This window comes from Conger conger, chromosome 17 (assembly GCF_963514075.1).
Source record: "Conger conger chromosome 17, fConCon1.1, whole genome shotgun sequence".
Lineage (NCBI taxonomy): Eukaryota > Metazoa > Chordata > Actinopteri > Anguilliformes > Congridae > Conger > Conger conger.
This window is the reverse complement of record NC_083776.1, coordinates 29319977-29332662: the sequence shown is the minus strand read 5'-3', so window position 1 is coordinate 29332662 and position 12686 is coordinate 29319977. Positions and strand designations below refer to the sequence as shown.

The 12686-nt window shown below is 42.7% G+C and overlaps 1 protein-coding gene across 1 annotated transcript; it reads left to right on the top strand.

The window, feature by feature from the left end:
- Window positions 1–226: 226 nt before the first annotated feature.
- On the top strand, window positions 227–10766 carry LOC133116486 (NEDD4 family-interacting protein 2-like). Its single transcript, XM_061226096.1, has 8 exons — window positions 227–597; window positions 6238–6397; window positions 6785–6915; window positions 7417–7507; window positions 8088–8215; window positions 8810–8876; window positions 9461–9560; window positions 9682–10766. The coding sequence occupies exons 1-7, from the start codon at window positions 562–564 to the stop codon at window positions 9556–9558; spliced, it is 711 nt and encodes a 236-aa protein (XP_061082080.1). The 5' UTR covers window positions 227–561; the 3' UTR covers window positions 9559–9560; window positions 9682–10766.
- Window positions 10767–12686: the final 1920 nt, after the last annotated feature.

The following is a 12686-nucleotide window of genomic DNA, read 5'->3' as shown; positions in this document are numbered from 1 at the left end:
ATATCTCATTACACGTGTTACTCATTTTATACAGCCTTTTATTGTCCATTTTATGTGCCAGCCATCGCTATTTCCAAACGGTGCACAGATCAGTCATTTACAACGTCCACTAATCTGAATACAACACGGATTCACCAATCCGATCGTTGCTTTCTTCTCTGTTAGTCCATCTCTGTCACGTAAATATCCGCGAGTCTGCGCAGATGCCCGTAAACAACCACTGGAACTGAATCAGTTGCTTTTATACGAGACGACGAAGCACATGCGTACACCCGACGTCAATTCACAGCCAGCTGGCTAATTGTTTTCTTTTTTCTCGACAGCACCTCTGGCACAGAGACTAGTTCAGAATGAGTGTTCGTGCCGAGGAACGAGATACCTATTTAGTTTTTAAGTAATCTATTCAGCTAGCTAGCTGATTTTTATTTGAACGCCTCGTTGGACGCAAACGTACTTGCATCGATCACTAGAAAAATATTGGAGGGGAACAAAAAAAGCCTGGTTTTTGTTTGTTTTGCTTTATTTCTTACCGTCAGCTAGCAAGCTAAGCTAGTTGTTAAGATGGAACATCACCAGGGAGCAAGTCGATATCAAGTGGTAAGAAAATTACTTCGCTAACTGCTTTCACTCGTAAGTAACTTTCAATGGCAAGCTACTCAGTGAAGACTGTCAAAGATTAGATTGCTTACCAGCTGGTAGTCAAAGTAAAATAGATACACTTCCGGATTCAGGCTAGCTAATTTGTTGGCTGTGTGTGGATAGGCAGCAACGTTTGCTTTTCGTGAAATACATCAAATTATCAATACCTAGCCTATACCTAACCTTTAACTGGCAAACGCCAGAGCAAATGGCAGGGTTAATAAAAAAATGTAGCATTATTGTTAGGCGAGCACTAGTTGTCAGATCCACGAGAAAATTAAATGGCTACACGCAGATAAAAAAACCCCCTGTAAAATGTTATATTTAATTGCAGTCATCCTGACGATAAAATCAGCAGCCTGAATTCTAGTGGCCAACGCATTGTTAAACGTCAAGCTAGTTGTAACTTAGTTAGCAAACTATTCGAGGTGTCAGCCAACTAGCTTGCTCAGCAGTAAGTTATCTAGGCTAATAATGTTAGCTACAGTGTAAATATTTTTGAGAAATGTAAATTAGACTAATAGCTATATTATTAGTAGTTTTTAACTTATGAATTAGTATACCCCTTATATAGCAGGGCTGCTCCAGAGGTTTCTTCCCACTTGGGATTTCTTTCTCTCTTCACTTTTTCCCTGTCGTGCTGTTGTTCGGTCTTTCCAAACCTTTCTCTGACCCAAATCGCCGGTGTACTTGTAATACAAATTCAATTTTCATTTAATTTAGTGACAGACCGTTTAGTGTTCATACCACGGTTATTTGCGCTCACGGAATGGTTTAAGTATCTAGCTATGTATCGAACGCCCTTACAGCATGTCAGACAGAATTCTGTGCTGAAATATAGAAATTGCATAGTGGTTAACCGAACCTGCGGCTGTTTAAAAATAGCAGCCGCCTTAATATTCGGTCACAGCGCAGAAGTAGGACGCCAGAATAGGCCTGTGCTACTTGTGCATGGAACAGGCTTGGTTGATATATAGCCAATTTTGTGGTTGTGGTTCGCTTATCACGTGATTAGTGGAAAACGAACACGTGTGGATCTTGGAATATTTGTGGGTATGGTCGCTAACAAATGAGGAAAGATGGTTTATGGCAATGAGGGACCTAATCAAAGTTCTTTATTAAGAAATGTATTTGTATTGTGTCTATGATAAACCACAGGCATTTGCAAAGAAACATAAAAAAAACGGACTGAAAGCTGAGATCAATAATGAGAAGTACATTCCAAGCTAAATATGATGTCTGCCACTGTCACTGTCTTCATCATCACATCCTCTGAGAGACACGCTGGAATTGTTTTTTTTTTTTAGCTTTGACAACTGTTTCCTAATTTCCTATCTGTTTTTGGGTAGAATTTTGCTTAATTTTCATCAGTATGTTATGACATACTGTTTTTTGAAGCACACCGGAACCCATCATGGTTTCCTCTATTCTGCTTTTTTTTTTTTTTTTTTTTTTTTTTAAACCTCAATCAGCCTGGTAAGGAAGCACCAAAGATATGCACTGTATAGACTCGTACCTCTGGGCAGTAAAACCCAAAATAAGCAGGCTGCAGGATTAGAAGCTCACTGCACCCTTATTTTATTCTTCAGACAGCCTTTGTTTTTTCCATCAACACCTGTGCCGGGGAGTAGCATCACTTCATCACAGTCCTGCATCTTTACCCGTTCTGTCCCGGCTCACTTTGGCATGAAGGCGTGTTGTAGGGGCAACAGTGGGTGCAGTTTCACACAAAATCTCTTTCTGAACAAGATACGTGAAGGTCCCAGTGGTAAGCGGAATGTACAGAAGACAAGGAAGCAGAACTCGAGATGGCATGGGTGGTTTCTGCAGTAAATGTGCCTACATGAAGGGCACATTCTCAGGGATAATAAAATGGTGATTGATGGAGCTCCTCGCTGTTTGCTACACCGTATGTGATGCTGTGACTGTCCTAAGCACAGCATATAGTAACAGGCAATAGAACAGCAACAGTGATTCATGGTGCTTTTTGCCAATATGTCCGGTTGCCCTGTGGGTATCCAGCAAGTAGAATCCACCAATCACAATTGATGTTCTATTAAATCCAAGGTCATTGGTGGAACTCATGTGAGTGTTCCATGCATCAGGTGATGACAGAACTGTCCTATCCATATTTTATTTAACCCAAATCTTTTACAGGCTTAATAAGAGCCAGCGCAACACATGGGCCCATTATGCGTAATTAGGTCATCATCATTATCACCATCAACTATTTGGCAAACAGGCTTGGTTGACTGTCAGGGTAACATCTTGCAGAGACTTGGCTCAGTAATCTGTTTGGCCAATTTGTGATGTTCATGATGAACCAGTTCACGTCTGTTTCGCACGTGACATCTGATGATCATCTCTAGACAGTTTGATTCCTGTTCTGATATTGGGTTTGCAATATGATTTTCCAAAACATGATATGCATGTAAAATAAAACAAAAAAACGACTAACTTGAACCATTAGAGTAAAGTATACATTCTAATCCCTGCCATATCAGATGCTATGTTATTTCAGGAATGAAAAAAGTTAGTTTTACCGTGATGATGCATAGATTTCCATAGTTATGCATAAAGTGCTCCGTTTTGTAAACAACTTTTCCTGAATGAATACCCATGAGGTGTAATTAACACAAATTAACCATCATTGTTTAATATGCACAACAAAATAAATTCAACATTTGCTTTTCTAATCAGGATTATGGTTCTTCTCCAGGTTTCGTTCCATGATTGAGGCTGAAGTTATATTTGCAGTGTTAAGAGATGCGTCAAGTTTCTGTCACAAGCTGATATTTTGGTTTTGTACTGTAGATGAGATGTTTCACCAACGTTATATTGCACAATCAGCTACATCACACACATGTTTCACGTTTATTTGTTTTGTAGATTCTTCTTTAGTCCAATGCAAATAACACAAAGAACAGTTCTGTGTATTTTCAGTGAACGTGCAAAATCGCTTATCAGCTTTTATTCAATACGCTGGCAAACCTGGCAAAATATTGTTTATGTACCTATCTTTTATGAAATGTTGCCATTTATGAAGTGGGCCACAACTGTAATGGGTGAATAGTCTGCAGTTCGTATAATGGCATGATTCTGGGTTCAGATACAGGCCTGCATGTCATATCCTCCATAGCTTCAGTCCTCTGGATGTTCGGTGAATGGCTCACGGCGGACTTGGGCAACGTGTCTCTTGTGCAACCCTGCATTCTGTGATAAGAGCTGGAGTAATATCTTACCAATCCCAGGGACCTTGATCTTTGCTGCCGCGAACAAAGATCAGTTGTAGAAGTTATATATTGCACGGTTGCGCAGCTCTCCGGATCAGATATCCCGACACCGGCTGCCACATACCGCAACCAGCAACGTGTTTATTTTCTGCCGGGCCTCAGAGAGGCCGTGCCTGCGGCAGGGAAGGGTAAGCCAGGTCCTGCAGAGCGTAGCAGATTCTGACAGCATCTCTGGGCTTTTAAGCTGAAATAGCTTTCTGGCAGCGTTTTTTAGGCCGCAGATGACAGAAGCCTACTTACCGTTCACGGCCCGGTTTCTTTTTTATTTCTTTGGGCTAAAATTATATCGCGGAGGGATAATCCACACGTGCGCACGTCCACCTCCGCGTAGAGGCTGAAGCAAGGAGAGAGAATGTTCTACTGTACCTCAGTTTAAATGCCCCGGTTATTTTCAGCGATTGACTGGGTGAAAACGGCGTAAGTTGAAACGGATTGAGTTTGCAATTAAATGATTGGATCACTGTTTTGCAACCATAAAAAAAAAAAAAAGACTGTTGAAGATGGTGTAGATGGAAATTTGGCATAAGATGGTGTGTGCAAAGCTGATACTTCTCACATATGAGTCCTGCTAATGACCCAAATATTGTACAAACACAGGAAGCACATGCTGCTAGCCCAAGCAGCCAAAAACAGGCTTAGCTTGAGAAGCTCACTTTCTGGTCTTGTTAAGAGACCATGCTCACTAATGCCAGTGTGGACCCTTGGCTCCAGTGTAGGTCTTCCACCCACCTGTTTTAGTGGTACCAAAACTCAGTCAGACAGTCAATTCATTTTTCCCACAAGAACATGTAGTCCCAATAGCAGTTTTTTCTTTGGTCTTTGGTAAATGTCTCCCCGTGTGCTGATGTTATTGTGTCATTTGTACAATATTAATATTTAATGGACACATCCGAGTCATTGCGTGTCTCTGGGTAGGTGGTATCTCGCACGCTTCGTGGACCTGGACTAGACTTTGTGACCGCATAAGGGTTCCCCTTTTTCCCTACTGGCAGCAAAAAAACTGCTTTTCAAAACGCTTTTCGCAAACCCATGCAAAGTCAGTGGGCGATGTTACAGTGACAGTCACTTTGTCCATATCTTTTTGGAGTCTATGCATCATACAGTTTGCACTAGCCACAGCTTCCTTTTACTCTGCAGAACAAAAAGAAGGCCGTGAATTGATTGTTGGTGGCAGACTGGGTGGTTTGAGTATCTCAGAAACTGCTGATTTCCTGCGATTTTCATGCACAACAGTCTCTAGAGTTTGCAAAGAATGGTGGAGGAAAAACAAAACAAAACGGTGAGCAGCAATTTTGCAGAAAGAAACGCCTTGTTAATGAGAGACTGGCCAGACTAGTCAAAGCCGACAGGAAGGTGACAGTAACGCAAATAAACACATATTACCACAGTGGTATGCAGAAGAGTATCTCTGAACACACAGCGCATCAGAACACTTAAGCGGATAGGCTACAGCAGTAGAAGTCTAAAAAAAAGTCTAATAAATTGCTCACTGGGCTAAAGTAGTTAGGGTATTTTTCTTTAATAGTCTGTCCTCCCATAGGACTCCTTATGCCCTTTGTGTGGTACTGCATGATAGAGTTTTGGAAGTGCATGGAGAGGAGATTGAGCAGGGATTGGGGTCATTTGATTTAAGAATCCGAGAGCCATTGCTTTTCTTTGTGGCAGTTTGTAATCTGGCTGTTTAGCATAGTGCTCAACTGTGCTGACGCATTGCACCAGTCCATTCATAAATAAAGGTTTCACCAATCGAGACTGCTTGTGCAAAGGCAGTCAGACACCATTTTTATCTTGTCTGAGTTTTTCCAATTGTGCTGAGGCGTATAACATACTGTAAACTGATTATGGAAGAAAAAATCCAATTTACTTTGAAGTTAATAAGTTGTTCATCTAATATGTAGTCATTGTATTCATATTTTCAATTGACTATTTTAAAATGTTCTTTTCAGTAAGTCTTAAAATGCATAATTAAATTCAGCAAGTTGTCACAACAGAAGCGAGGCCTACATTTTTACCCAAACTAATTTCTCATATTTAAGCCGCAGATCTTTGTGGGTTGTTTTAACTGTACTGTGTAGTTCTCACTCTGTTCACATAGTGAACATTAACACTTCCTCATTTGGTGACACTTCCTCGTTTCCGGTGCGATAAAAAACCAGCAGTACGACTGAGCGGCCCTTGATTAGACGGTGAGAGTGTTGATTGGTGGTGTCTGCTGGTGTTTAAGGGTTGGTGTGGGGGTGGTTTGTTCTAATTTTTAAATTGAGTTAAAAATAAATTGTTCTCATTACATTTGGTCTGCATTCAGTTTCACAATGAGGATGAACCATCTGAAGCAGCCAACAGCATGGAGGCGTCCACATCTGCCCAATCAGCAGAGGCCCCCGCGGCCCAATCAGCGGCAGTGGAAGCAGAGGCCCCGCCCCCTTCGTACGCCAGTATCGCTTTGGGAGCGTCTGCAGCTCCAGGTGTGGCAACGTCGCTGTGACGCAGCTCAGCAAAACCCTTTCAGCGTTTCACAGCTCCCAGACTACTCAAAGAACACGTTCAAACACATTCAATCACTGAAATCATGTCCACTCACTAGCAGTAGAGCGGCCTGTAGCATAGTGGTTAAGGTACATGACTGGGACACAATAATATTGTGTAGCCACAATAAGATCTGCACAGCTGTTGGGCGCTTGAGCAAGGCCCTTAACCCTGCATTGCTCCAGGGGAGGATTGTCTCCTGCTTAGTCTAATCAACTGTGTCGCTCTGGATAAGAGTGTCTGCCAAATGCCACTAATGTAATGTAATGTAATGAATCGCATGCCATCCATGATTTTGGTGTCGACATTGTTGAACGGTCCCACAGAGTGCTGTTTCCAGGGAGACCTGCCCGTGCCCCCTCCGTACAGCATCGCCACCTCGCTGCCCACCTACGACGAGGCGGAGAAAGCCAAGGCTGCCGCCATGGCCGCTGCCTCCCTGGACATGGTGCCCCGGGTATGCCCCTCTACTTTTCCTTCTGCATTTACATTACATTAATAAACATACATACATACATACATACATACATACATTACATTCTCTCCTCTTATCTAACACTGCCTGGACATGGTGCCCAGGGTATGTCATCTGTATTTCTCCCCTTTTATTTAACTCTGCTTTCTCCATGTCTCTGGTCTTTGTTGTAGTGGTAATATTAGTACTAATGGGTAGAAGTGCTGGGGGCTGTTTAATTCGTATTGTAAGTCTATCTAACGCTCTCTTATCTAACACTGTTTTTTTATACGTCTCCTTCATTTGGCTTAGTGGTAGTGGTAATATTAGTACTAATGGTAGAAGTGCTGGAAGCTGTTTAAGTCGTGTCGTAAGCAGCGTATTTATTTACTTGTTTGTTAATCGTTAGATTTGTCATTGAACCCGGGTCCTTTATCATTTCCCGGTCTTGGCTGAATTCGCGGCGAGTTGAAATGAAGTGATTTTTCTCTGGATCTCTTGCAGTTGGAGGAGGACTTTCCCTCCCGCGCTGATTTCAGCGACGCTGATCAGCTGAGGGTGGGGAACGATGGGATATTCCTGCTGGCTTTCTTCAGTAAGTCCTCGTCAGCCGAACGACCGCTGCGTTAGCACTGACTTTAACTGGGCAAATTAATTAAATCATTATCTCTACACCCATCTAATGAGAAACAAAATCCCAGTATCTGCTTTTAATATTCCTTAAATTGTATCTGCATACTGCGTCAGAGTCGAGCGGGATGTTACATATGAGCTTTTAGAGGAACTGCCTGGGGTGGCCGCATTTCGCTTTAGCCTGTTAAACCAGCTACCACAAGCCCCTTATAGCAACCGAGACCACAGGGCTGTCACCGGGGTTACCGGAAACGCCGTGGAAAGCCCCTGCAGAACAGTAACTCACTGACATGCCACGGGAAAAAAAGAGCTTGAAAATCATTTACTTTTGAAAGGTCACAAAGGCCAAAACGGCAATGGCCTCATGGCCGCCCTGTAATTCGATCCATGCAACATTTCTCTCACCAGGCCTGTGTGAAATGGCTACTCCTGCCTTCTTAGGACAAGTATGCAATATTTCCTGTGTCTTTTGCAGTACGCCAGCGTGTAGCTTTAATGTGGTAAATCCAGATTTTTGGCTTTCCCTTCCGCACTCCGAACAGTGGCCTTCCTGTTCAACTGGATCGGCTTCTGCCTCTCGTTCTGCCTGCTGACCAACACCATCGCGGGCCGATACGGAGCCATCTGCGGGTTTGGGCTGTCTCTCATCAAGTGGATCCTCATCGTCAGGGTAGGCTTAGGGGGTGTGGTGAAGAGTCATTCTAGAAGGGGGAAGTTTGGTTTAGTGCAGCTAAAGCCGTTGTCAGTCATTGACTTGTTTGGTTGATGATGTAGTTCTCCACGGCAAAACACTTTGATTGGATAAAATCGGTGACCGATAGCAAATGTCGCTCCTCCCATTGTTGGTTTTGAGGAAGCGAATTCTCCCATCAGTATGAAGAATCAGAGGAAACGTTTTGCGGAAAGCTTCAATTCGCGGTTCATTCGCAGCGCTGATGTTTGTAGTGACAAAAGATGAGGGAGCATTTAGAAAGTGGAGTTCTCCATTATGTGGATTTCTCTGAAAGTCTCAAGCCTCAATTTACATTGACATTTACAAGAAGGCATTGAAAAGAAACTGTTGTCTGGCATAAGTGCATACATAAAGGTCTAGTTAATGAGCAGGGCTTATGCCGAGCAGAGCTTATGCCAAGAAGAGTCACAACCGATGGCAATCGTCTGCTGCTAAACTGTTTTTAACATTGGCAGCATACCCATCCATAGCTGTATTTTCTAGCTGGCGCTGACTTATGGTATTTTATTTATTTGTTTTTTTGTATTTCAGTTTTCTGATTATTTTACTGGATACTTCAATGGCCAATACTGGCTCTGGTGGATATTCCTTGTTCTTGGTGAGTTACCCCAAAAATAGGCAAATATCATAAATGTCATTATTTTTGCACATCTTGAGATGTCAGTGTTTAAACCTGTTAATTACATAGGTTTTACTCTGATATGGCATGACTCGCTCCAGAAACATTGAACTTTGCTTCCCCCAAGTGGCCAGTAGTCCACATTGCACAGGGTTCCTCAGCCTGACGATGCTGTATGACACTGGCCTGGTGTGAGCTTGAAAGTACAGGTTCAGAAAGTAAAAGTCCTCCCCTGTATTTTGTTCGAATCTCCTGGATTTGCTAATCGGCGCAGTTCTTCAGCCGGGAGGTTGAACTAATTGGTGAAATGAGCTGGAAGAAATGCACGGCAGGACTTTTACTTCGTCAGTGACGGAACGTCCAGGGTTCACAACAGAGTGAGGCAGGGGGTTGGGCAGATTTGGTGATGTCGTTCTCTTGGGGTGCCTGAGCTGCAGGTATTAAAACCCAGACCACAAAACAGTTCAAATCCAGGCAAGCGCAACGTGGTCATGGCAACCATTACAATTCCTTTCATTTTCTTTCTCTCGCTCCCGCTCCGGCTCCCGTTCTCTCCCTCCAAGGCCTCCTGCTCTTTTTCCGAGGGTTCGTGAACTACCTGAAAGTGCGGAACATGTCAGAAAACATGGCAGCGTCTCACGGAACGCGCTTCCTGTACTAGAGGTAGAGTCCGGCACTTTGTGTTCTACATAAGGTTGTCTGTTCGTCTCTTTTATAACAGCCATGTTAGCGAAAATAAGTGTTCTGAGATTTTCCTTAGTCCTTTTTGCTTTTCATTCTCCAGGTTAATGGTCGAAGTTCATCTTGACCGCGGATTTCCTGCGGATTGCAACTCGACCCTGCAAGCCAACGACAAGAACACAGAGAGGGGAAAATTACCCCACTCAGGCCCTCTGAGTCATGATGAAAGAACAAAATTGACTTCACCCTTCCTTACATGAGTTTGTGCAACCAAGGTCATACACACTTGGACAAAGTGATCAAAATCACACACACGCACACACACACACACACCCACACACACCCAGACACAGAGACACACACACATGGGCACGCACACACACATTTTAAGGGAACGCTGATAATAGAACAGTCATTGCTCATCCACCTTCATGTTGCACACTCGTATGTTTGCTGCTCATTTGTATTGCATTTGCTCAGCAGAAAATGGCAAATAATATGCAACCAAGGAGCTCTATGCAATTGTCCACTTCTCAAACTATTTCAAAACAAAACTTGTAGGAATTATACTTCAGCATTCCCACATGTTTATCAATATTTCCTTGGTAATTGTAAACATTAATTGGTATTGCTGGAACTGTATTTGCTTTGGTAGGGAGTTTCCTTGATTTCATATTAAACTGGACCTGTCATGTGCTTGGGCCAGTTTTGTTTTAGTTTTTTTGATGATTTTTTTTTTAACATCATGTGCACAATACAGGAATATATATTTACATTTAGGTTGCGACTGGCTTACAATAACAGAAATATACAGCTTTGTCAATATCATTCCAACTGGAATCCGTAGTTGTCCTGATATCAGACTTACCCATTCAGTTTTTAAGTATTCTTATTTTGAAATTACTGTAATTGGCTTAAATTGTGATGTTTTTTTTTTTTGTTGATTGTAAAGTATCCTTAATGCTTTGTTTTTTTTCTCCATAAAAGCCATTCCAGCAGCTACAACAGATGCATGGTTTACTAAGCTGCTTTAAATCAATGCAATTCTATATTCTCAAGTCTAATGTATGTTTCTAAACAAGCTGACTTTTTTTATAATAATTTTGGAATTTCTCAACTTGAGGTGATTGTGTATGCTTCATTGAATTATACTGTATCTGGCCAAATGTCAATAAAGATTAACATGCATCTTGTTGAGTTGAAATCAAGGGTATTGTAGAAGTCTAGAATTAGCTGTTATAAAGTTTGTACTTTTGTTTTTGTATTGCCATTTAATCAACTATTTTAATCCATAAAATTCAGGCTTACTTTCCTCTTCAACACTGAAACATATAAATATAAAGTATCGGAAGCGGTATATTAAATCTTGGCTCAGTTACAGAAACTTGCATGATGAGAAAGCAAATTCTTCATTTAAGTCCTAGTTTATGTATTATTTTGAATGCAAACCCCCCCAAAGAATCTGCAATAGCAAACCCCCTTTCCTGCCGTGAGTGTCACAGAGAATGGCTGTATCGGCTCTGTAGCCTCCCCAAATCCCATCTTTATAAATTCTTAACCACTGACCTATTTTATCGCTCCCTTCCAGTCGGTGAGTTTCTAGCGCGACGGTGATTTTATAACGGGCCGTAGCTCACAGCTGCCATTAGAAGCTAGCCAGATCTGTGGAGGACACAATGCGCTAAGCAAACTCTGCGCCATGCACAATAAAATGGCCGATAATGCTGACATGGGCTGTCGGAGGCATTATGGAGGTCAGCATCTGCTGGCAGTAAACTAGCTGCATTGTGTTTTGTTCTTGATGCGGGGTGCTAACGGCTTGCCGCTTTGTCCTTGCTCCAATTCAGTCTGAACTGAACTGAGCTCAGGCTAATAAACAGATTTGTGTTTCTTTTTTTAATCTAACGGTCCTTTTAATATTTTGGCCGGGAATGTAAATTGTGATCTTCACCCACCGGGGGAAATTGAAGACTTTCAAGAGGGGAGGTGGTTTCTGCAAAGAGCAGTGTCCTGGCCAATCTTCTAACCTGGCTATGTAATCATCCCCCATGTTTCCACTCTACTCCTCCAGATCTGAAGCCAGGTTCAAAATGTCCACTGTCCTTCATTCTGCTGGGTGAGATTCCCAGGCCCGGGACAAAATCCTCTCTGTGTGCCTCGGGAATATTTGCCACAACTTCACAGACCATTGCACCCCGCCCCCCCAGGGCCTGGGACAAAGTACCTGCCCCCCCAACGTAACCCCCCCCCCCCCCCCCCCCCGCCGCCTATTACACATGACATTGTTAATATCATGTAATACTGTATGAATATATACAGTACATTACATTACATGTGTAATAATTTATAACCAGGGAAATGGTGTTTTCCCAAGGATGCCTTATGTAATGTGTCCCTAAGAGCCAAGTGTGTCCTGTGCTGTGGATGTACAGAATATTCGTGATGATCAGGGCTCCTGGCCCAAAGCCTTCAGGTACCATTCCCTGGTGAGGACAAGCATAGCCTTGTGCAAAAGCACTGCATCCCCACAGTATATATTCAACTGCATGAGTGTGGATACTGTTTTAATATGCATGCATGTTTATATCATATATGCTAATGTATATCACATTCTGTAAACAAAAATATCTGGTGATATTCAGTTCCAGAACTGCTTGCCTGTATGTGTATGTATATGGAGACTAATCCCAGACATGACCAACAGAGGGAGCACTGTTGTTACTTTAGACTATCTCAACCTCTCTCTCACGTCACATCTCTGGGGGAAATATTTCTTTTTTTGCATTGACCACATTTACACAGCTGTAGCTCATGCTTTTCAATGACGGCCTGTAGCGTAGTGGTTAAGGTACATGACTGGGACACACAAGGTCGGTGGTTCTAATCCCAGTGTAGCCACAATAAGATCTGCGCAGCCGTTGGGCCCTCGAACAAGGCCCTTAACCCTGCATTGCTCCAGGGGAGGATTGTCTCCTGCTTAGTCTAATCAACTGTACGTCGCTCTGGATAAGAGCATCTGCCAAAATGCCATTAATGAAATACCATGCTCCATGCCCCTCCCCCAACCCCAGCACTGCAAACAGGATTTGATCCAAAAACCTCCTGGGT